The sequence below is a fragment of the Stigmatopora argus genome, chromosome 1 (genome assembly GCF_051989625.1).
Source record: "Stigmatopora argus isolate UIUO_Sarg chromosome 1, RoL_Sarg_1.0, whole genome shotgun sequence".
Lineage (NCBI taxonomy): Eukaryota > Metazoa > Chordata > Actinopteri > Syngnathiformes > Syngnathidae > Stigmatopora > Stigmatopora argus.
The window spans coordinates 18,099,296-18,121,434 of NC_135387.1; the positions used below are offsets into that span (position 1 = coordinate 18,099,296).

The following is a 22,139-nucleotide window of genomic DNA, read 5'->3' on the forward strand; positions in this document are numbered from 1 at the left end:
GTGGGGGAAAAAATAATGCAAAATCTTTCTTTTGCCAGGGCAAATCATTTTCCACATACATAATGTTACTACAAGTGAAGTACAAATATTAAAGATGGTCATCCATGGCCAGTATGCTGAGATTTGAGACAAACGTGTTAACCTGGCTCTATTTTGTTGTTTTTATCACCTTAGATTGGATCAACTTGCATCCGACTAGCAGAGAACCGGCTGATATTTGAGTCTGTACCTCTCAACATGCCATCTGTCAGGGTTATAACCTTACACAATAATGGCCAGAACCATGCCTTCTATCGAGTAAGCACACTGTCATAATTTTTTCCTGATCGCTACCATTCAAAGCATAAAATTTAACTGCTCTAGGTACTTGATGTGTGCCCTTTGCCATGTATGGTGGTCACCCCATGTGAGGGAGTGGTGCCGAGTTGGGGGAAGGCTGTTCTCATGATTAACTTCAATCCGGACTGTGTCATCAAATTTGACACTAAAGTTGCGGTAAAGTTGAAGAGCAAGTGAGACAAAGTGATTATTTTGTCTATGTAAATTGCTGCGTTTATTACAGATAGCTGTCAAAAACATGAAGCCCATTGAAGTTCGATTGGGTGGCTCGGTGGAGCCTCCTAATGTCGACATCAGCATGGTAAGCGCCGTGATTTAAATATCATTCGGTGGCTTGGTGATTAAATGCTGCATCTGAAAGCGAATACCTAATGCATTTAATGTCATTTTTAAACAATTCAGTACCAAGAAGTGATGGGTTGTACTGTGTTGTAGCTTCAAATCATATGTCAATCCCTCCCAGAATTGTGTGCATTGGGATTTGTATTATTTTTACTTTGGGTGTTCAAAGCTTTTCCTCCAAGTGCTGCAAGTACGAGAACCCAGTGATTGACATTCTTTACTCTCAATTTCTCAGACATTTATGCCATTATTATACAGGAAATGCTACATCAGCATTTCCTGTATAATAATGGCATAAATGTCTGAGAAATTGAGAGTAAAGAATGTCAATCACTGGGTTCTCGTACTTGCAGCACTTGGAGGAAAAGCTTTGAACACCCTAAGTAAAATTTATACAACTGACTTGAAGGAAGGTAAGTGGCAGACAGTGTGCGGTAATCGAGAGGTAAGCGACCTGTATGTAATCGAGAGGTAAGCGACCTGTATCCACAACAGCGGAATGACAAATTACAAGTCCGTAACTTACACTTATTTAGGTCTTTTGCCGATTAAACGTAGCTTATGGAGAAGCACCATCAATTTCGTCACACGCAGTTTCTGCGTGTGATGACAAGTATGCTTTTTTTGTGTTGTGGTAATGACGACATGGCCTATGTCCGATTATTATTATTATATTATTATCAGTGTTTCTCTCAAAGGTAATGAGGTATATATCATTAAACGTTAAAAAAAGAAACTACTATCATCAATAAATTGGTTAGGTTCTGCCATTACCATAGCAAGCCAGCATGCTACCAAATTTACTGTCATGGAATAAATAGAATGTCCCTGAGATGACTCACTACCTTTTCCCCAGTCCCTCTTCCATTTCTATGGCGTCCATATTGGTTCTGAGAGAGCCGTACCCTTCACTGTAATTAACCACTCACCAGCTGCAGCTCGGCTCACTTTCGACCTGTCTCAATATCCAGACTTCTCTCTGCGGCTTCCTCAGCCTGCTGCAAGTATGTCCGAGTGCAAATGATTTCACACTGAATGATACATTTGTTTTTGACTCAACTTTTATCAGTGTTCTTGATGACTTTGAAAATATCGTTTATTTTTGCACGAAGAAAATCATTCAGTTGTGAGGGTTGTTGAAGCCCAAGGCCACCAGAAAGTCAACTGTTCTCTTGTATTCTGTCCTACCGAGGTAAGAATCTCAGGAAACGTATCGTATACAGTAGGTCACATCTAAATCTAAATGTCCTTCTGCAGTCAGGTGAATATGACTTTTACCCGGTGTTGTTGGTTAATGGAATGAGATGGCCTATTGGTTCTCTACCGTCCTCCCCCTCGTCGATCTCTCCCTTCTTTTCATCTGGTAGCAAGTGCGTTCTCAAAGTGATTCCCTGGTCTATCACCATGACAATGCAACAGCCACACATACAAGCCACAGGTGGGTTCTCTCATAGGATAAAGGGAATGTCACCACATGCTATTGCCTAATGCTTTGCCTTTCCTAAAATAGTGCTCTGTGCCCCACTGGAAATGATCCCACCAAGCTTACAGTTCCATGTGGAGTCTTTTACACAACCTTCTCAATGCTACACAAAGGTACATTTTTCCTAATAATTTTCACTGCTCTTAAGGAATATCCTTTAGATTTCCACATATTATTCAGATGACTTGGGGCAGTCAAACATTTAATTGTGGAAAAATAAGACTGAATCCGCTCATCGAAAAAATTTCACTCTTAGACTGAATTATTTTGTATTTTACTTTATTTTATTCTATTTACATCTATCAACAGCTGTCACTGTACTGTACATACTTAGCTTAAACAGGATATCAACATAATGAATATCTCTTTAAACGATCCCACATCTCAATTCACTCAGCTCACTTCCCAACAAGCAATTGTGAAACTCATAGTACCTGTAAAATAATAACATTTTGAATACGGGGAAAAGGATTCATGCTTTATTTGGACTTCTTACTTTCCAACAGAAAACATATATGTTGTGTAGCATAAACAGCAGCTCAGTATCTTCTATCTAATGAATATAGGAAACTATTGAATTTAAAATCCTGGCACTGTGGAGTGTTAGAATGCTTTATGCAATGTATATTTGAACACAATACAACAAATTTTCGCAGACAATCTAAATTTACTTTGAGTCTTGTGGTGTTCGTCCCATGCAAAAATGACCAATGATATTGCCATGCCGACGAGCTGACACCTTCATGCCTAGAATACTTTTCAAGTGGACTTTGTGGGTATAGGGAAAAAATTGAATATGATTCTCTATTTCCTCTATTTCCTATGTCAGACAGTGGAGCTTAAAGCAGCACGTGAAGAGAGCGTCTGTTGGCACAACATCAGAGGAAAGACTGTGCACTGGTCTTTTGAGCCAAGCGCTACAACACTGCCAGAGGGTAGGAAAGAGGATGAGCTTCATTTGTCCGTGACACCATCATCAGGTTGTTTGGGGCCTGGTCAGTCCATCTGCTTGGCAATCAGCATTACGCCAGAGGCATTCGGAACATGTGAGAAATGACAGGAAGCACACATTCATCTCTAAAAGACATTCTCTACTCATTCATGTTGTGTGTGTTTTTTTCTTGCTGGTAGACAAAGAGACAAGTATTTCCATTTCTCTTTACTTGGAAAACAAACAAGGGAGCAATATGAGGCAGCCATACAAAAAGCTTCCCATCACTGTTGTCCACCAGCTCCCCAAGATAACTTTCAACCCCCCACAAATGTTCCTGACCCCAGTGCCCTTGGAAAGCAGCATAACCGCCAAACTGACATTGGTTGCCTCAGGATATGCAAGGTTTGTTTATGAACAGTTAGTGATGGATTCTTAAATATATTTAGAAAAAACAACAACATTCGAACTCAGGTTAAATGGGAATTGGCTTCAAACTGTTGTTATTGTTACAAAATACATTTGTATTAAGGATTTTTTTTGCTAACTCTCACTAAAGTTTTGTTAAGCTCCAATGAAACCAAGCTTACTACTTTTTAACAGGGAAGTTTGCCACGTGCTATATGTTTACAATCACATTATTTCAGTAAATTTGATTCCCAAATAAAATAAATTAATCCATTGAGTTGTACAAGTTGCATTGATGGTAAAAATATTTTTAAATGATCAACCTTGCCCTTAGTTTATAAATAACAAGACCTTGGCATTTAAACAGAGGTCTTTAGAGCCACTGTTTTTTTATTGTGTTTTTGCATTTAACAAGAACACATTTGTCTGTACAATTAAATTCATCATGGTGATGACTCATATTTGCACCCGACCTCATCTATTTAGAAGCTTTTACTGCCATTGCGATAATATATTACATTTAGTAGTTGCTATGTTTTTATGGTAGTGCTTATTTACCAGCTGTGTAGAGTTACAAATGGACATAATCACAATTGATTAGTCATTTTTTTACAAACTTCCTGGGATGAGGAATTGAAATTTGAAGTGAGGTAAAAGCTTTGAAGCAATTTGCACAACAATGTAAAAGTGGCAACAATTAGTTAGCTCAAGGTGTACAAGGTGAAAGCTGAAGGATTTGCAGTGGGCTTTGCATGTAACATGTTAACTATAATATATTCCACGCAGGCTCTCATAAGGCAAGTTTTGCTGCCGTGTCTTTTATTTTCTTTGCAGTGGAACCACTTTAACAGCCAAAGCAGATGAGGTGGATCTGGTGGATGGAACCAAGATGCAACCAATCTGTGTCACCTTTCCGGAGGGTAAAGCCATCCCTGCACAAGACCAGGTTGAGTTTTGACTGATTATGATGTGGATATACATGTCCTCAATCCTGTGTAAATTTTAGTTTATCTTTGTTAAAATATTTAATTTGTCTTTTATCCAAACCAGACAACTCGCGTGACCTCCCTGATTTGCCGAGTGTCTTTTTATTCTGTGAGGACTCAGTCCATTTGCACAACCATCACATTCACTGACCATCTAGACAACAGGTAAACAGCCTGTTACAACAATTTATAATTGAAGGGTTTTTTTTTATAAATAGGGCTGGTCAGGAATTTAACGAAAAAGTATTAAGTAGTTTAAAAATAGGTGATGCTGAGTTGCTCCAAAAATGATATTTTCTTGAATCTAAGTTATTTATTTGGAGCTGTTGTTTTATTGGTCAATTTAAAAGATAATCATTTTTTTTTATTTGCCTGCAACAGATTTAAGATCAAGTTGTGCGCCACAAGTGACAACTGTTTGTTGACTGTGTGGCCCCAAATGGCTAGTCAACGCACAATGCAACAGATAGTTCTCAAAAACGGTACTGTACAAGAGTCACAAACACATACTCAAATTGATGGGAAAAAGTTTCCAACCTCTACTTACCTAAGCACATTTTTTGTCCTTGTCTGATTTGCAATTAGGGGCCACTCTTTTTGAAACAATTACATATACACCCAGTCTTGATCCGTCTGATCCAACTTCTTCGTCCTCATTGTTTGAACCCACCAGCGCGACACCCAAGAACTCATCATCGGGTCAGAAAAAGTCTTGGGTACCACAGATGATCAGATATATGTGATGGTGTGAAGTTTTGTTAAAACTTAGCATGAATTTTCTTATTTAGAGTCCTTTTCACAAAGTGACAGTGGGAGTCAGACCAGCAGCATAAGTTTTCGTAACACAGACACTCCACAGACCGACACCGGCGTGCCACTATTCCCCTCTGCAGCCGCATCGGAGGGACAATATTATCAGGATGTATTAATAGCATTGGAGAGGTGGTTTAGCTTCTTTGGTTGGCTCAATGGGCCAAACCCCACCAAAATACCATATACACTCAGAAGGTATCTTTTTTCCCCTTTTTTTTAAGTCACATTAGATGTGATCATGATTTTTTTTCTGCCTAACTCTTTGTCAATTCAGAATTGTGTCCCAAGATATTGTAAATAATCCTAAAGGACAGGCACAGGGGGTAAGCCAAAAGAAAGACCCCAGGTATGCAAGTATTAAGCATAGAAAACTGAAGGACTGTTGTTATGGATCATGAAGTCATATTTTGTCTCACGTTATTTCTGCATTTTTCATTTTCCTTTTTCTTTATTAATCCATTGCCTAGATCTGCAGTGGAGATGATTATTCATCTGGCAGGCAAACGGATTCCCAACATTTCTCACTGTCAGACATTTTCTACAGATTTACACAAGCGCACTGTCCAGCTGCTCCAACAATATGAAGCCATATTTGCTTTTCTGAGGTAAACTAGTCTAACACTGTAATTCATGTCCCATGTACTGAGCATGTGGTGGGGAGGACTACCACAAACAATAAGTTTGTGAGTCGATTAATCACAATTATCGTTTGATTTAGTTTATTAATCGGCTGAAGTTATTTTCAGAGCATTGGAAGCAAAACCTATATAGTGACAAAAGTTAGATTATGAATACAATAATAATAATAATAATAATCGGACATAGGCCCTGTCGTCATCATCAACAACAAACGCCTAATTGTCATCACACCCAGAAACTGCGTATGACGAAATTGATAGTGCTTCTCCATAAGGTGCGTTTTAAAAGACCTAATTAAGTGATTGTTTCGGACTCGTAATTTGGCATTCTGCCATTATGGATACATCGCATCACCCCCCCGAGCGGATCACTTACCTCTCACTGTCTTTCACTTACCTTCAGTCAGCCAGTAGGAGGCAGATAACCACCCAAACATCTTTTCATATTACCTCACCCCGAAGTTATTACACAGAAGGGATTGTGTGTTGTGTTACCACAAGTTTAGAGATCTGATGGATGTGGGGAAAAAACTGTCCTTAAGCCTATTTGTCCGTACTTTTTGGGACCTATAGCGTCTGCCAGAGGGCAGCAGCTGGAACAGATTGTGACCAGGGTTGTATGGGTCCCCGATGATGTTCCTGGCTGTGCTGATCTAACTATGGTTGTCAAATGAATTGATAATTGATTTGCAAATAAGGAAATTCCTCATGGCAACCTTGGTGGTGAAATGTGTTTCAAGGTTGGTCCATCAAATCATTCACGATTGAATTTGAAAAAATAGGGTGAGTTTTTGTGCAAGAGTTTGATGAAAGGCAATGTTTTGTACTGTATTCATCCTGCGAAAACCTTGCCATGTATCAAAGATTGCATCAGAAGGTTGATCACTGATAATGTTTATAAAACAATTAAAGGTCCAGTGGGAGAAAAAAGTTTGTAAACTCTTCTGTTTCTTTTTTTACGGAACCTTGTTATAAAATGTCCTCTGATTAACAAAATCCCTTAAAATAATCCATCACACCATGTACATTTTTTGTAGTCTATTAAAATTGGATTTAATAAGTGTGTGACCCTCCAATGGAAGCAACAGCTTTTAACAGACATTTAATCTACCCTATTAGATCAGACATGCTCAACCATCAGGTTGAATTTTTGATCTTTGTCTTTGCAAAACTGCGTTTGATTGAAATTTCTGTAATGTCTGGTGTGAAGAGCTCTCTTGAGATCAGGCATTACCATCGTGACAAATTGGGACTTTGGAAAATATAATAACGTCAATGTTAGACCAATTACCTATAAATGGCGAAAGATTTGCACCAACGTTTCTTTTGCAAGGCGTGACTGTTCTGTCAACATGACTGCAAAAGCATAGTGGATATTGCTCAATGAGGGAAAAAATGAAACCCTAGAATGTCAGTTCAAGCTCATCATCAATTCAATGGCCAGAGAATGAATGTTTTCATTCAACTGATGAATAGCAATAGGTTCACATAGAACACAATTTTGTAAAAGCTGTCTTTTAAATTGCTTTCTAATTGTTTGCCCAGTGTACAGGGAGCTTGTTTGAGTCACATCAGAGCTGAGTATCTACTGGATAGAGAAGAATTCAACCACTGGTGGTCCCTACAGGTAGTCACACAGTCATTTGCTCTCAAAGTATGACTATAAGAATAAGAATAGTCTTCAATTGACAATAAAATTCAAAATCGTTGTAGATGAGACAGCCTTTTGTGGAATGCACGCATGGACTTTGGCAAAAAAGATCCATTTATTTTTATGCCTTTCTTGACCCAAGCCACACATTTTGGAATTTGACAGACTGTCTGTGTCAATCGAGGCATAATAGTGCAGCCATGCTGTGTCCTTGCAGACATCAGTGATCGTGGTGAACACTTTTTTTTCAAATTTCCCATTTTACTGTAATCTTCATTTTAAAAGTCATGTGATCTGCCATAAATTCTTTTTGTACTCATTCATCCCAAGAGCGAGTCAAATCTTCATTAAGCAAACTTTGCTGAGTTTCTCCTTCTTTTTTGGTGGGACAAGCACTGTGACCGAACGTCATTTTGTCGTGGAAAAAAATGTCTTGTGTACTGTACTCATGCTTATTTTCGATTTGATCCATCAATTTCTTAGTGAATCCCAAAGTTAAGCAGATGCTTTTGCAATGGTTCCAAACTATTTTAGGTGTCAAATTACTAAACCACAACAATAACATGTTATTTTCTGGTGTGGGTTGATGTTTATGTGCAGTACATCTGGGCCGTCAGCACCATTGTTGAGGGAGATGTTGTTTCTCATAGGATGCTGTTAAAGCTCCGGCCACCACTAATATGTTTGTTTATTTCAGTCTGATACGGAAGAGCCCGGTGTGGACTTCAACTATGTTGACTATGAGTCTGTGAGCAAACGGTGTTGGACTGATTTTCTCCTACAAATATATAAGGTGGAAAAAGTATTTTATACTTGATTTCCTCACCTTTTGTTGAAGTATTTAAAAGGAAAGATTTTAAACAAACAATTTTATCCATCTGTGCCCATGCATTGCATATGCGTCCACCCAGGTCTTGGTGTTGTGTCGCGTATCAGAAAGAAGTCCAAACTTGAATAAAGTGAGCTATCAGAAAGGTGAAGATGGAATTCCCAATATTCAGTCACTGCCCAGCAACCTCTACTCTCGTCATGAGCTCATGATTCTCTCTTGGCTGAATTCCCACTATCATTACATGAGGGACACTGTGTGGGGTTCAGGTACGAGTATTTATAATCAAATCAGTCCTCATGGAGCGCTCATATCATTTGCCTTAATCTGTTTTATTGATTGGAGAGTTTTTCCTGATTTCAGGTACTGTCCCACCAGCACGCTGGATTGTCAATTTTGACTTGGACTTGGCTGACGGTCTTGTTCTTGCTACTTTGCTTGCTGCCTACTGCCCATACCTGGTCAGTGTGTGTGCATGTGTTTTCCCATTTTTAGGCTAGAATGTGCTATGTCTATCAAAAGGTCACTTATGCATCCACTTTAATGAAATAGTCTCTCTCAACCTCCTAAACAGCCCCACCTTTATACTTGATTAAAAAATCTCACAGTGATAATAATAATATAAAAGTTTATATCACAATTGCCCAAAGTTTTAGTAATGACTAAAATGGTTGTTTTTCCTATTTTTTTCATGATGTATTTATTGCAGGTCTCAAGCCACTTTCAAAGGATGTACCCAACCAGTACCACCCTGGAGCAAATTCTTCACAACAACATTATTATTGTCCAGGCGTTAACTATGCTTTCTCTCAACATGGATCTAAAGGTACAACATTTACTATTTGACTGAGATTCTCCCCTCCTTTTGGATGTAATCCCCAATTTCCCTTTGACTGTATCGCCAAACTCAACACTTGAACAGGCGTCTGACCTTTTATATCCAATGTAACCTGTTATATATTTGTGTGTACAGCCCACAGACTTGTCAGATCCCAATCCAGTGCAACTGCTGATGTTGTGTGTTCTTCTATATGAGAGGCTTCCCCAATACAAGCCCATAAATACAATCTCGTTCTCTGGAAGCCTAAACAGAACCTTGAGCAAACAGGTAAGACCATTGTTTAATGACTGTGTAATGATGGAAACTACTTGCAAAATAACCAGATTCTGTGTCTTGTCAAAGAAAGAAACATTTAAATGCTTAAAGGTGAAAGGAGCTGAATGCGTTTGCTTGATTTGTGTGATGCAGGTGCATCTTAAAAACCCGTCCAGCTGCCTTGTCAAATATCGGGCTTTACTTCTAGGACAGGATGCCAATCTTTTCTCTGTTGCCGATGGCTCTACTGTCACCATTCCTCCAAAGTAAATATGAACTCCCAAAAGCCCACACCAATGATTTGTGTTAAAAGTCATGGCCCACCCAAAAATGTGAGGTACGGTAAAAATGATTGTTGTCAAATTATAATAGAACATGTGTTGTCTTCACAGTGCAAGCACTGATCTGACTATCCAGTACTGCTCCTCATTCCTGCAGCCTAAGGAAGCTGTTCTATTATTGATATCTACCTCAACTTCTGCCCGACAAGGGGCAACTTTGACTTTCAAAGTGAACACCTGTGTTAGTCAAATCACACCCACCGTAAGTCGTAGCATTTTATACCGGATCAAACTGGCATTGGTTAAAAGAGAAACTCAACACTCTAGAATTTCAGTAAAAAATACTGATAGTCTGTCCACACTCGAGGAAGATGAGGTTTTTGGTTTCTCCCACATTTTATTGCCAGTCAGTGACTAGAACTAGAATCAACCATTTCACAATTTCTGCCTCATACATGTTTGTTGCATTGGCCAGAATTTGAACCTGCGTCTTTGTTATAAATCTTTGATCGAACCACCAGGGCTAACTAAATTCTCACAAGCATTTGTTTGTGACTAATTGGTAGATCAATCCAAAATAAAACAAAAATCTGAATCTACAGGATCTCTTATAATAACAAAATATTTATATTATTCCTACCTTCTTACTTTATGTATCCATCTCTCTTAGAAAAGTGTCACATGCAAGATTCCTTGCTATGTGCTAAAAGTGGTTCAAGTTCAGATAACAAACTCATTTAATGGGCAAGGTGACTTCAGGTAAGTGTTTAGATTTTTAAAAAATTGAATAAATTGGCTCCACAGACAAACTCTTGAACACAATTGCTCCCGTCTGCTTTTTCAGTGTGTTGACGATAGAGTCAAAAGTCAACCCATTGGAGTCGGAAAAGGAAATCGACAGACTTGTTCAACAGGCGTTACTCAAAGCCAAGTAATGATAGAATATTTTTTATGGTATTTTATGGATGACTCGTGAGATTATTTTTTCAACCTTCTAAATAATTTAATCCGAATGTGGTTATTTCTTTTCTGTGATTTAAAAAAATCTTCTTTGTTTCAGGAATGAGAAGAAACCATTAGAGAGAAGCTGTCATGAAGAGATGGCAGGAAAGAAATAGTTTGCCGACACAATCAACAGGGTGCACAAATGTGAGTGGGTATGACAATGTGATGGCTGTTTTTGTGTGTTTTACAGGAGGAGATGGTTGCGAGTTCATCAGCACAGTGATCAGTGTTAATCTGAAGCCTGGCCAGTCAGACACACTTATCCTTCACTTTCTTCCCTTCTCTCCGGGAACCAAGTACTGTGCCGTATTGCTCACATGTCCCCAGGTCAGCATTGTACCTGTATGCGTTTGTGTAAAGACTGACTGACTCGACTATAAATTCTCAATTTGATGAAGAAAAATACACAAAGAAGACCACTTTTAAAAAACAACAACATATATTTACTAATTATTAGTGCCTGACTTTGCATTTTGGAGATGGAGCTCTGAACAGAGGTGTCCCGGCGGGTTCGATCCCAGGTTGGTCCTAACTGTAGCGTTTGCATGTTCTCCCCGGGCTTGGATGGGTTTTCTCCGGTAACTTCGGTTTCCTCCCACAACGTTTTCCATAGAAGAAAATTAGGCAACATGAACATCTACTGTAAAAGATAGCATTTCTATTGATTGAGTCCTTGATGTCCTCATAGATAATGTGTACGGTAGATTCCTGTGTAGTCATTTAAAACAAGCGTATGTGTTTTTCCAGCTCGGTGACATGGTCTACATGGTGAAGGCTACTGCAGATTTGCCTCTACCTTCCCCTCTAAGAGTGAGGCACAGTTCAAATATATTCGCCATCCCTGGTAACTCTGGTGAGAGACTTAGAGACAACTAATATCAGGCAAAATAAGAAATGGCAGAACATTTTCTTTTGCTATTGTGAACACTTTTGAAAAGCAAAAAACGACTTCATTACTGCATCAACCAATTTTATTCTGTCAGGCATGATGGACCAGTGGAGCTAATCAAGATTAGCTGTACTTAGTGAAAATGAACTTGCGTAGTGCTCAAAACGTGTGATTAGCCAAGGTTAATTAATTGCATTTTTTAAAAGTGCTGCTGCATATACTCCTAGTGCAATAATCGCATTACTATTTTCCTCACCAGTTGGCCCTGGCAGTTGCGTATCAGCGCTGCGGCTGCGCTGTACTGTCGGAGAGACATGTGAAGAGCTGATCCGCCTACCCCTGATCAATTCATCCTGGGAAAACTCCCTGGCTCTGTGGGCTCAGCACAGGATGAGTGCCATGGAACTTCAGAGACGGATGATGACTTACACTTTGCATAGCAGTAGTGTGAGGGCGAGCATGGCAGCATGCATGCTTTCAAAAAAGCAGGTACACATCTACTCTGCGTACATGTTGGAACAGTGGTGGGCTATGAATTTGATACCTAGGCATTCAGTGGGGACTTGGCTGCTTCTAAACACCACCAATATTAAGTCACAATCATAAAACCCACCAATTCTATCCAATAAAACAATATAACAGCACGGAACTGTCCCACACAGCTCACCTCGAGCAATTCAATCAATATTTGTAGTACACTGGGGAAGATGTGAGTATCATGTTCCCTTCCAGGAAGAAATTGTTTTCATCATAAGGAAAATGAGTACATGCTACTTTTTGGAGGCTGACAGAAGATGCATGATAGAATTAGTTTCTACATTTTGGGATGGAGGGCAAAGGTTTCATTCTGAACAGAAAATAATGCTATTCATATTTTCTTGCAGCACCAGTTTATGCATATTTAATCTGGATATACAAACTCAAGGTTTCGTGCAAATCATTTGCTGGCTTGTAGTTTAATACTGCTTACTGTAAATTAAACTGATCAAAATAACCCTACTATGCTCCCGTATTTGGCAGGAGAAAACATTTTGTTGAATGACCTCATGTGTTTCCCTCTGATAGAGCCAGATGAAAGATGTTGACGACAAAAACGGGGTAGTATATAGTGTGGATGTTTCATTACCTCGATACTTTACTGTACCCAGCACTGTGACAATGCCTATAAGAAAAGAGACCAACATATGGAAGAATCCTTCAGGTACACACATTTGTGATGTAAAAGCTCAATGGATTGTATTGTTAACTTTGTTATAGGCCACATTAACTTGCAAAATTTATTTACACAGTTTTTCGAAACATTTCCTTGTAAAAGTTTCCTTCAACCATGTATGTCATCATATTTTCCCATGTAGATCTTGATTGTGTGGAAATACCTCTGCGCTTCAAGGCAGACTGTGTGGGCCAGTTCTCATGTCAGATGGTCCTAAAGTCCTGCTTTGATACCAGAGTCTACTTGATGGAAGCGCTCGTTACCTCACCGGTACATATTATGCAAAGGCGCTTTTGCAAATCTGTGAAACTAGTAATATTACCTTTCTGGCTACTGAAACACTGACAGTGTAGCCAGATATTTCCCAACATGGTGTTCAAAGTAGATCTTTAAAAGCTGTCATTTGTCGTCTATTATTAATTACTATGTTCTGTTTTGTTTGATTGTCCGTTTTTTTTTTTAGAAATGCTTGCTCAGAAACGTAAAATAAAAGGTAGTGATTTGTTACTATTTTTAAACGTGTCTCTACAGGGAGAATCACATCACTTGGACTTTAGCTCACCTGCTCAGCATTCAGTCACACAAGATATACCTCTGGTGAGCTGTTGATCGGCTATTGCTTCTTTATTATATACAAATGTGTTTGAATCAAAAGACACAAAGGGAAAATGGTATTCACTTTTTCCCCATTTCTTGCAGCATAATGAGACTAGCCATGACTGGACCTTGAAAGCTGAGTTATGTGCTGATGGATTTTATGGTCCTGATGTTCTCATTGTGCCAGCCGGGACAAGAGCTTGTTACCCTCTGACTTTTCATCCAGCTACACAAGGCATTGTCATGGTTGGTTTTCCTAGTTCTTCAATTTACTGTAAGTCAAGTACTGTACCGACATTTTGAATTTGGTGGTATGCTATGAGGTTTTACTTATATGTAAAGTATATTACATGACTGGGCTCAATTAAAGTCCTAGCTCATTTGTTTATAACTTTATATGCTATAATAAGTCAAGTTCAATTTTATAAGTGAAGTTTGAATTGAATATGTGGTATAAAATGTTGAGCACAATCACTGCTCCTCTAGGGGAAGCTATCTTTGCATAACAGCTACAACGGGGTGGATCATGTCTTTACCATTCGAGGAGTGGGTGAGCGACCCTTGCCTGTGGAGCACGTAGTGCTACGCTGTCCTGTTGGCAAGACCACTCACAGAGAATTTAGTGTACCCAACTACAGTCAGAAAACACTCTCACTTCAGGTTTGTTTTAATGGCATCACTTAAGTGCAAGCAAGATGCGCTCCTCTGGATTTCAAAATAAGAAAGAGATTCTTTTTTGATGCACCTTTTCTTGTACATGCTTTTGTTTGTCCACATGTACTATACGTGCATATAGGTGGTCACAGATTTGCCCTCTGTCAGTGGAATCGCATCGCTAAAGGTTAAACCTGGTCAAAGCTCCCTGTACACCATGGCTGTGTTGCCACGGAGACGAGGAATGCTATCAGGTGACTTTAACCTCCTTTGGTTCATTTGATTAGCATTTGATTGAAAGCAATTAAAGCATAGGTCTAATGAAAGTCAGATGTTTCTTACAGGTTGTCTATCATTTATTGAGATCAATCGCACTAATGAGCGGGACAGTGACAGAGGTACTCTACTCCCCCCCTAATATTTTATATATGTACGTATATACCCATGCTGTACATACTGTATATGCAATCAGGAAATATTGTCGGACTCTATGAGGTCTTCTACACGCTTGAAATACATTGTGAACCAGAAACACCTGTGAAGAATATTAAAGTGCAGTGCACCGTTCAAGTAAGATTTAGTGGAAACTTTTCTTTCTGAAACCAGAAATCTGCTAATCAGATATTGTGTTTGCAATATTACCGGTTTCTAGAGCTCAGTTGCCATAGAGATCCCTGTTAATAACCCAGGAGTAGAACTTCTTATTCTCATTGTGGACCTGGAAGGAGATGACTTATGTGGAGCAGGCTGGATTTTGATCCCCCCGCGTGAAACACTGAACTACAAAGTGACATTTTCCCCTGGAAAAATAGGGAAGCGTAAAGGCGGGTGAGAAACTTTGTATTTTTCTGCCGTACCTGTTCTGTGGATTTCCTACTTTAAAAAACTGCACAGAAATACATGAAGTTATGACCTCAAAAATAAAACCTGCCATTTATCAGTTTGTGCTATTTACCATTAAGATGTTCGATTAGATTGCCGCCCAGTGAATAACTGGGTGCTTTAGTTGTTCTAATGTGTGAGTGAGTGTGAACTGGGGTCTCTTCATGCTCTGTGATTGGTTGACATAGTCAGGTATGATAGGCTCTTGCAACCCAGCAACCCTGGTGCGGATGAGCACTACAGGCAATGGTTGGATGGCTGTTTGAACACAAAACATTGGGCAATATATTTCCAATGACAATAAAGTGTAACAATACTCAAAGGGGAACAATTTCTTGAAAAATTGTAAAACAATGGTATGCATGTGACTGAGCACAGTGTGCCAGTGATTGAATGTGCGCAGGTAAATAATGTGGATAAAGATGCAAGAGATTTCCTCCATTTGCCAGTTACTGTAGAAAAAATTTAATCTATAATTGTATTGTCATTATTTTGGGTTTGTGTTTAATCTGTTTTAGCGTGGTGTTCCACTCTGCATCAATTGGAGAGTTTTGGTACCAGCTGGATCTTTATGCTATTCCCTCTGCTGTCGTCACACTCCCACAGACTTGCTGTCCATTGGGCAAGTAGGTAACAACACAAACACATGCAATACATCAATCAGACTGTAGGTATATATCTTATATATTTACCATTCGCCAGTTAAAAAGCTGATTGTCCTACAACCTATTGTGCTTTTTTCCCCACACTTAAAAATACCACCATAGTAAGGAATTCATAAATAATTTAATAAAGGACATAATGTAGAGCAAGTCTTTTGACTATTTAAAATATTTTGTACTTTTTCTTCAATAAAGCATTGTTTTGAAGTCATGCTGAAAATTAAACTTATACCACTACCAAAGTTCTAATTTTTTTAAGGTTACACAATTCACATCAATATTTAACTATTAAGTCAGAATCAGCCTTTTTTAAATTTTCTGTTCAATTTGACATGTCATTACAAGCGAATTTTATTTTCTGGGGTTTTCTTAATGTTTTTGTTTTCCCCAGATCGACTAGACAGTCAATTACAGTGGTCAACCCCAAAGAAGAAACAGTTGAGGTGATGGTGTCCAACAATAATCCCAGGAACTACACGCTAGAACTCGGTTCAGAAAGCACTGTTAGTTTTTTTATTTTATTATTCTTTCTCCTCCTACCCACATTTCACTGCTCGCAATTCTCTTTGGACAACATGACTTTATTGATTCTATTTACTTTTTATTTTATCAGATTGAGCATGTGACAACTATTATTGTTGATGTTGCTTTTATATTGTCCATCAGCCCTTTCAACCTGTTTTTTCACTTGTTTATCTACCGTATTTTCTCGAATTTAACGCGCACTCGAAAATAACACGCAGGTAATTTTGGGCCAAAAACATCTGGAAAAACGCAGTAATCGAATATAGTGCGCACCTAAAATTTCCCGTAGTCCTCCGGCATCCTTTGGGCAATTGACGTTCTCTTTCTTACAGATAGGTCGTGCCGTTGCATAAACTTATAGCACCAACATGCAGACGATTTGAAGCCGGAATCCTTGTTGGTTTTTTTCATGATTTTCAGGGCGAGGATACGCAGCTCGACTGTGTTGATGGCACACCCTGCAGCTCTTCTCTCAGCAATCGTTTTAAGAAGTTCTTTCTCTAACTCTGGGAACATTGCTTTTCTTCCACGTCCTGATGCTTTTGCTGTTGCTTTTTCTTTCAATAATGAGTCTTTCTTCTTCCTCCAACCACGGATGTTAGCTTCACTAATATCGAATTTTCTTCCAGCTTCTCTGTTGCCCAATTCCTCTGCCACTTTGATGACTTTTCTTTTGAACGCTGCGGTATAACTTGCTCGTTTTGATGCCATGTTGCTTGTACAATGTCCAAAACTGAACTGAGAGAGGGTGAACTGAGACGAGTACGAGGCTAGAGGGGGGCAGTGGTGGTCTGGACTTTCCGATTTTCGATCGGCTTTACGAGATGACGTAAAATCCGTGCGTCAAAGTGAGTTTGACAATGCTTTTTTCGATCGAAAATTTGTAATTTATTTTAGTTATTGATTATAACACGCACCCCATATATTGGAATTAATTATATAGCAAAAATCTGCGTGTTATAATCGAGAAAATACGGTACTTTCATCCTTTTCACTCTTGCTATTCCTTTTCAAAAAAACATGCATTTGACTTTGTGAATAAGCATAATTACGTTTATTTTATTTTTTTAAATCAAGTGTTACTCTGTATACAGAGCCCCAAAAAACAATCTGGATTTTCACTAGACATAAAAACAGAGCCAAGAGGTCTAGGTTTTCATCAGTACATGAACTCTACTGGTAACAACTTTCAATTTATCATCATGAATATGGCTGATGTATAGTCATTGTGATCAGGTCATGTGCATGATAGTTAGTAAATCGCTACTGACTGACTTTGCAGATGATCTACCCTGTCCTATCTGTGTTTCAGCTGACAGTGGAACCCCAATCCGACATCCAATTTGGGGTTCTCTTTATTCCATCTTCTATTGGAGAGTGTAACCAAGGAGGAAAGTTAACTTTTACCTCCACTCAGGTGTTTATAAACATACAGTAAAAACAAATTAACTGTCAATATGATGAATTTCTCTATATTCTGACTACATTTTGTCATTACTAAATTGGTTAAATAGGTGCATTTTAGCTCGATCGCCATCATGACAACCTTGTCCATTCTCACTTTAGTTGCCTCAATGGAGCGTGTTGTTATTTGGCCGGGGTCTTGCGCCCGGACGGGAGGACCCGCTGAGCATCTGCACCACAGTTGGTTCCAGCAAGTGCCTAACCATACAGTTCACAAACCCTACTGATTGCCCAGGCACACTGACAATCACACTGACAGGTCACATGGTGCCACTTGTCCATTTACATTCATCCCTGTGACTCCTAAACACACATGCTCATCATCACATATTCTTATGTGTATTTTTAATAGATAAGGACCCAAGTTCTTCCCCTGATTTTGTTCCAGTGGCTCCGGACAAGGATGTGTTTTACCTTTCTCTGGGCCAATCAGAAGGTGTGTTTGCTATGTAAACAACTTTACAAAAACAATAGTTTTTTTTCATATGCTGGAGAGGATGCATGTCATTTCATTATATACTTCAGTGGGGAAAAAGATATGAGAGTCAAGGTGATTTGAGTTATGAGCATCACTTGATCATCATTTCAATAATCTAACCTCTGTAGACAGATTTTAGATGGTAGTTATTTTCCATGTTTATTTGCTGGAAATAAATGGAATGATTTTTGTATACATCTTACTTCAGCAACCGGACAGATATGCGTACCAAAGGAAAATTAATATTTCTGTGATGCATTTATCGCAGGTATTCAGATAAGTGAGGGAGCCAGTTTGGATGTGCCAGTGGTATTCACACCAAAGTCCATGGACCAACAATATGTCTGGCTAAGCATCTCTTTCTCACCCCTCAACACAGTTACATGCGGGAAAAGGTGGGTTATATTTTCAATCATCTGTGTGTCTCTACAGCACTCTGCATTGGCTGCAACTTTAAACAGATAGTAAAATTATCCATCTCAGTATTGCAAGTGACAACATTATATTACATAGAGGATCTTTTGTTTCGTATATTTAAGAAATTCATAATTGAATGCTACCACGACAGGCAGTCTGCTTATTGGTGTGGCTTATTTCAACATTTTTTTAAGAGTAAAATGTTAAGTATGACCCCTAATCTTTACTAAACAGGGCAAGAAAGAAGCTGTCAACCCTCTGTTGGACTTACCCTATCTTTGGGATTCCCGTGAGAGTGCTTATGGACAACTTACCACTCTGCGTGCTCCAGTGTGAGGCCGGCTGCCAGCAGGAGAAGAAACTTGATGTCCAGCTGAGCGGATATGTCCCAGGAACTCAAAGTGAACATAAAGGTGTGCCATGCATTCATGCATTTTTATCTATTTTTCTATACGTGTTTATCACGCCTGTTCTATTTGCTCAACTTTTTTTTTTTACTTAATTCCAGTTTCCAATTTGACGGTTGAAGACTTCCAATGTGAGGTGCGTTTTGAATGTGAAACTGAGGACAGCCTTTCCGCTTGCGTCCAAGAAGCAAAAAGTGACCCTGAAACTGGCATTGTAACGCTTACCATCAATCTGATCCACAATCCAGTCAAGCAATGCAGGTGCTCGCACAGAAAAGCTTCATGCACATAGACAAGAGGCACCCAAGCGCACTTTTGATTGATGCAGATACACATAAACACACAATCTCATAAATGCTAACAGCTTGACATTTTATCACCCATTTTCATAATGGATCAACACCTTCAGAATGTGATAAAAAATATTCTACACCCTCCATGAGAAAGCAAATATGGAGTCAGAAAAGATTTACATTATACAGACATACAGCAGGAGGCGAGTGTTCATTCAGTGTGTTCATCTTTGTAACATTAGAGATGACACGCCCCGTAAACGTAGCATTCCTTTTCTTGCCTCATCTGGTTTGCCTGAATTAATTTGTTACAGCCTATTTGCACTATGTTTTAATGTTTTTTCCAAAAGTAGTTGGTTTGCTGACCTGAGACAACAAGCAGAAATGTAGGGACGGAGCACCAATTTCGTCTTAATTACAAATAGCAAAACCTTTGAGAGGTGATTAGAAAAAATAATGAATTACTAATTCATTCATTCATTTTCCGTACCACTTATCCTCACAAGTGGTGCTGGAGCCTATCCCAGCCAACCGTGGGCACCAGTCAGGGACACCAATGACAGAGCAATGGCAAAAACATTTTGCCCCCTGTAATTTCGGTACACGGTCGATTGGTCGCCGGTCTTTTGGTCGCCGATCTTTTGGTCGCCCGGAAGGTAAGTGATAATTACCATTTAAATCGTTGCTCAAATTCCCTAAATAATAAACTGTGAATTACTATTTAGTCATACTTAATGCCCTAGTAATTATTAGGCTAAAGAAAAGCTCCAAATTTCCCGGACTTTTATTGTTTTTTGTTGGAGAACTTGTTAAGACCCTGACTGACATCCCTTTCTAAGGGGACAACTCATGTACATACAAACTCTTATACACTCACACGTCGGCTCAGTGAAACTGCTCATGGCCATTGTTGGCTTTTATTGATGCGTAGACCGCGTTGTTTTACCTTGTTTTATCGCCGGTCTTTTGGTCGTCGGTCTTTTAGTCGCCGGTCTTTTGGCCGCCCGTTGTCGCGGTCGGTGCGACCAAAAGACCGCAACCAAAAGACCGCAACCAAAAGACCGCAACCAAAAGACCGCGACCAAAAGACCGGCGACCAAAAGACCGCGACCAAAAGACCGGCGACCAATCGACCGCACACGGTAATTTCAGTTTTTCAAATTCAGTTCTTCCTTTCCCCTTTCAAAACTTGAAATCACAGTTGTAGAGATCCAATCTAAGAACCAGCCAGGATCTTGTCTGCAATAAAGCATGTAGCACAGAATGTCTATGTACTCTTAAAGCATTTTACTGCAAATAACATTACTGCCACAAATGCCCAGTTCCTGCTCATCTTGTGCATTGCATTACGCTTCCTGCTGAGAGATTAATTTATTCATCAGGCTTGAATCTTAATCTGCAAACCCATTATGCACAATGCAATATACTCCGACAGGAGTCGATACCTTGGGAGTTAATCCTCTCTGTGTATGTGTATACAGCTGCTCAGCAATTCTCGTGGTACAGCATGTGTCCGGACAAATGTGGGAGTTTTCTCTCGATGTCATCGCCACAGAGCCTCAGGTTGATGACTTCATCGACACAGACGTCACCGAGTTTGGCAAAACATCCGCGGTGGGCTTCTACTTGACCAGCACCACTAGGTACTATATCTCTGCCTGCATTCATCTATAACTGTGTCCTTTTTCACTGTATATCAGGAATTACTACAAGCATCTGGTAAAGGTCTATGATTGTAAACTATTGATTTTTGTTCTGCCTGCCCTTAGGAAATATAAAATGCTAACTACTTTTATTGATTGCTTACCTATTCCACACTTTGTTTTAGTGAATCACAAGTAATAAGGCATTGTGATTTATCTTTAACGTTGCTAAAGTCATCATATAAAAAGGCAACCACTTACAAAGATTAATAGGAAAAACCTGTTATTCTTTCCTGCTTATTATAAGATTTAACATACAGAATGTTTTATTTTGAAGTTGAAAATGGAAGGGCTATAAATTTGTGTTTGCATCTGTGTATTTTCAATGTAAATATTCAAACCTAAATTGTCAGGAGGCCAGCGCCGTTTACTGCGACGTTCCAGCCAGGCAGCAGCGATGAGTTTGCGGTAACTCCGAGCTCCGGGATGTTGCCACCATTGGACTCCAACGGTGCCCTCATCAATGTGTTCTTCACTCCCGCCATCAAAAATAAGAGGCACAACGCAAGACTTATCATTCAGGTATTCCAAAACAGGATTTACAAACCACTTTCATTTCAGAGTTGAATGATTCTCAACTAACCATTCATTACGATAGGCATCAGGCATGCAGTGGAAGTATGACATCAGAGGTGTAGCCGCTCACCCCTCAGTATCCTGCCCCAAAAACACAGCTCCAGTACCCCAAACCAACTATGTAGCAAGGAATATTCGTGTTCCGGCCCTGGCAAATTCGGCACCGCTGAAATTTCGCAAATAACTCCTAATCTTTTTTTCCTTCGGTGGGGGAAGTACAGTCAATTTTAAGTATGTAGTACCTTTTTAAAAGGGAACCTCTGTTAGTTTTTCTTATTTTAATAGTAATAACTACTTATAATGAACGTGTTTTTTGGGGGGGAGGGAGGGGGGGTGATTTATTCACATTGGCAAGTGGGTGCCAGGAGGTTCTATTCCAATGCAGTGTATAATGACAGTTATTGAGGATAGTCAGAATGAGAGATGAATGAATAATTAAATATAATTTGACTACCTTGCTTTGATTTTTTTTCAGTTTTTTATATTTGGTGGAAAAATCATTCTTTTGAAGATGCTTTAAGCTCGCAGACTTTGAATTGATGGGAGCCCTTTATTTAGACATAAACAGCAATGCTTT

General features: G+C 39.2%; 1 protein-coding gene across 2 annotated transcripts in view; it reads left to right on the forward strand.

Annotated features, from left to right (window-relative positions):
- Window positions 1–21,878, forward strand: part of LOC144077667 (cilia- and flagella-associated protein 47-like) — a 29,639-nt gene extending 7,761 nt beyond the window's left edge. For both annotated transcript variants that reach the window (XM_077605571.1, XM_077605579.1), the window contains 50 exons: window positions 175–297; window positions 364–495; window positions 563–640; window positions 1,538–1,685; window positions 1,794–1,873; window positions 1,939–2,119; window positions 2,192–2,277; window positions 2,994–3,210; window positions 3,296–3,500; window positions 4,338–4,449; window positions 4,554–4,654; window positions 4,871–4,971; window positions 5,075–5,188; window positions 5,278–5,497; window positions 5,577–5,648; window positions 5,770–5,907; window positions 7,486–7,567; window positions 8,289–8,384; window positions 8,503–8,689; window positions 8,784–8,881; window positions 9,130–9,246; window positions 9,394–9,528; window positions 9,670–9,782; window positions 9,909–10,059; window positions 10,468–10,556; window positions 10,642–10,728; window positions 10,858–10,901; window positions 10,990–11,129; window positions 11,550–11,655; window positions 11,951–12,180; window positions 12,757–12,892; window positions 13,047–13,174; window positions 13,436–13,501; window positions 13,604–13,747; window positions 13,988–14,161; window positions 14,298–14,409; window positions 14,500–14,553; window positions 14,628–14,725; window positions 14,808–14,983; window positions 15,556–15,663; window positions 16,091–16,202; window positions 17,537–17,641; window positions 17,791–17,947; window positions 18,041–18,124; window positions 18,435–18,561; window positions 18,818–18,996; window positions 19,092–19,251; window positions 20,765–20,926; window positions 21,340–21,508; window positions 21,585–21,878. In XM_077605571.1, the coding sequence (XP_077461697.1) occupies window positions 175–297; window positions 364–495; window positions 563–640; window positions 1,538–1,685; window positions 1,794–1,873; window positions 1,939–2,119; window positions 2,192–2,277; window positions 2,994–3,210; window positions 3,296–3,500; window positions 4,338–4,449; window positions 4,554–4,654; window positions 4,871–4,971; window positions 5,075–5,188; window positions 5,278–5,497; window positions 5,577–5,648; window positions 5,770–5,907; window positions 7,486–7,567; window positions 8,289–8,384; window positions 8,503–8,689; window positions 8,784–8,881; window positions 9,130–9,246; window positions 9,394–9,528; window positions 9,670–9,782; window positions 9,909–10,059; window positions 10,468–10,556; window positions 10,642–10,728; window positions 10,858–10,901; window positions 10,990–11,129; window positions 11,550–11,655; window positions 11,951–12,180; window positions 12,757–12,892; window positions 13,047–13,174; window positions 13,436–13,501; window positions 13,604–13,747; window positions 13,988–14,161; window positions 14,298–14,409; window positions 14,500–14,553; window positions 14,628–14,725; window positions 14,808–14,983; window positions 15,556–15,663; window positions 16,091–16,202; window positions 17,537–17,641; window positions 17,791–17,947; window positions 18,041–18,124; window positions 18,435–18,561; window positions 18,818–18,996; window positions 19,092–19,251; window positions 20,765–20,926; window positions 21,340–21,508; window positions 21,585–21,746 (6,396 nt within the window). In that variant the 3' untranslated portion in view covers window positions 21,747–21,878. The remainder of the gene's footprint in view (window positions 1–174; window positions 298–363; window positions 496–562; window positions 641–1,537; window positions 1,686–1,793; window positions 1,874–1,938; window positions 2,120–2,191; window positions 2,278–2,993; window positions 3,211–3,295; window positions 3,501–4,337; window positions 4,450–4,553; window positions 4,655–4,870; window positions 4,972–5,074; window positions 5,189–5,277; window positions 5,498–5,576; window positions 5,649–5,769; window positions 5,908–7,485; window positions 7,568–8,288; window positions 8,385–8,502; window positions 8,690–8,783; window positions 8,882–9,129; window positions 9,247–9,393; window positions 9,529–9,669; window positions 9,783–9,908; window positions 10,060–10,467; window positions 10,557–10,641; window positions 10,729–10,857; window positions 10,902–10,989; window positions 11,130–11,549; window positions 11,656–11,950; window positions 12,181–12,756; window positions 12,893–13,046; window positions 13,175–13,435; window positions 13,502–13,603; window positions 13,748–13,987; window positions 14,162–14,297; window positions 14,410–14,499; window positions 14,554–14,627; window positions 14,726–14,807; window positions 14,984–15,555; window positions 15,664–16,090; window positions 16,203–17,536; window positions 17,642–17,790; window positions 17,948–18,040; window positions 18,125–18,434; window positions 18,562–18,817; window positions 18,997–19,091; window positions 19,252–20,764; window positions 20,927–21,339; window positions 21,509–21,584) is intronic.
- The last annotated feature ends 261 nt before the right edge of the window (window positions 21,879–22,139 follow it).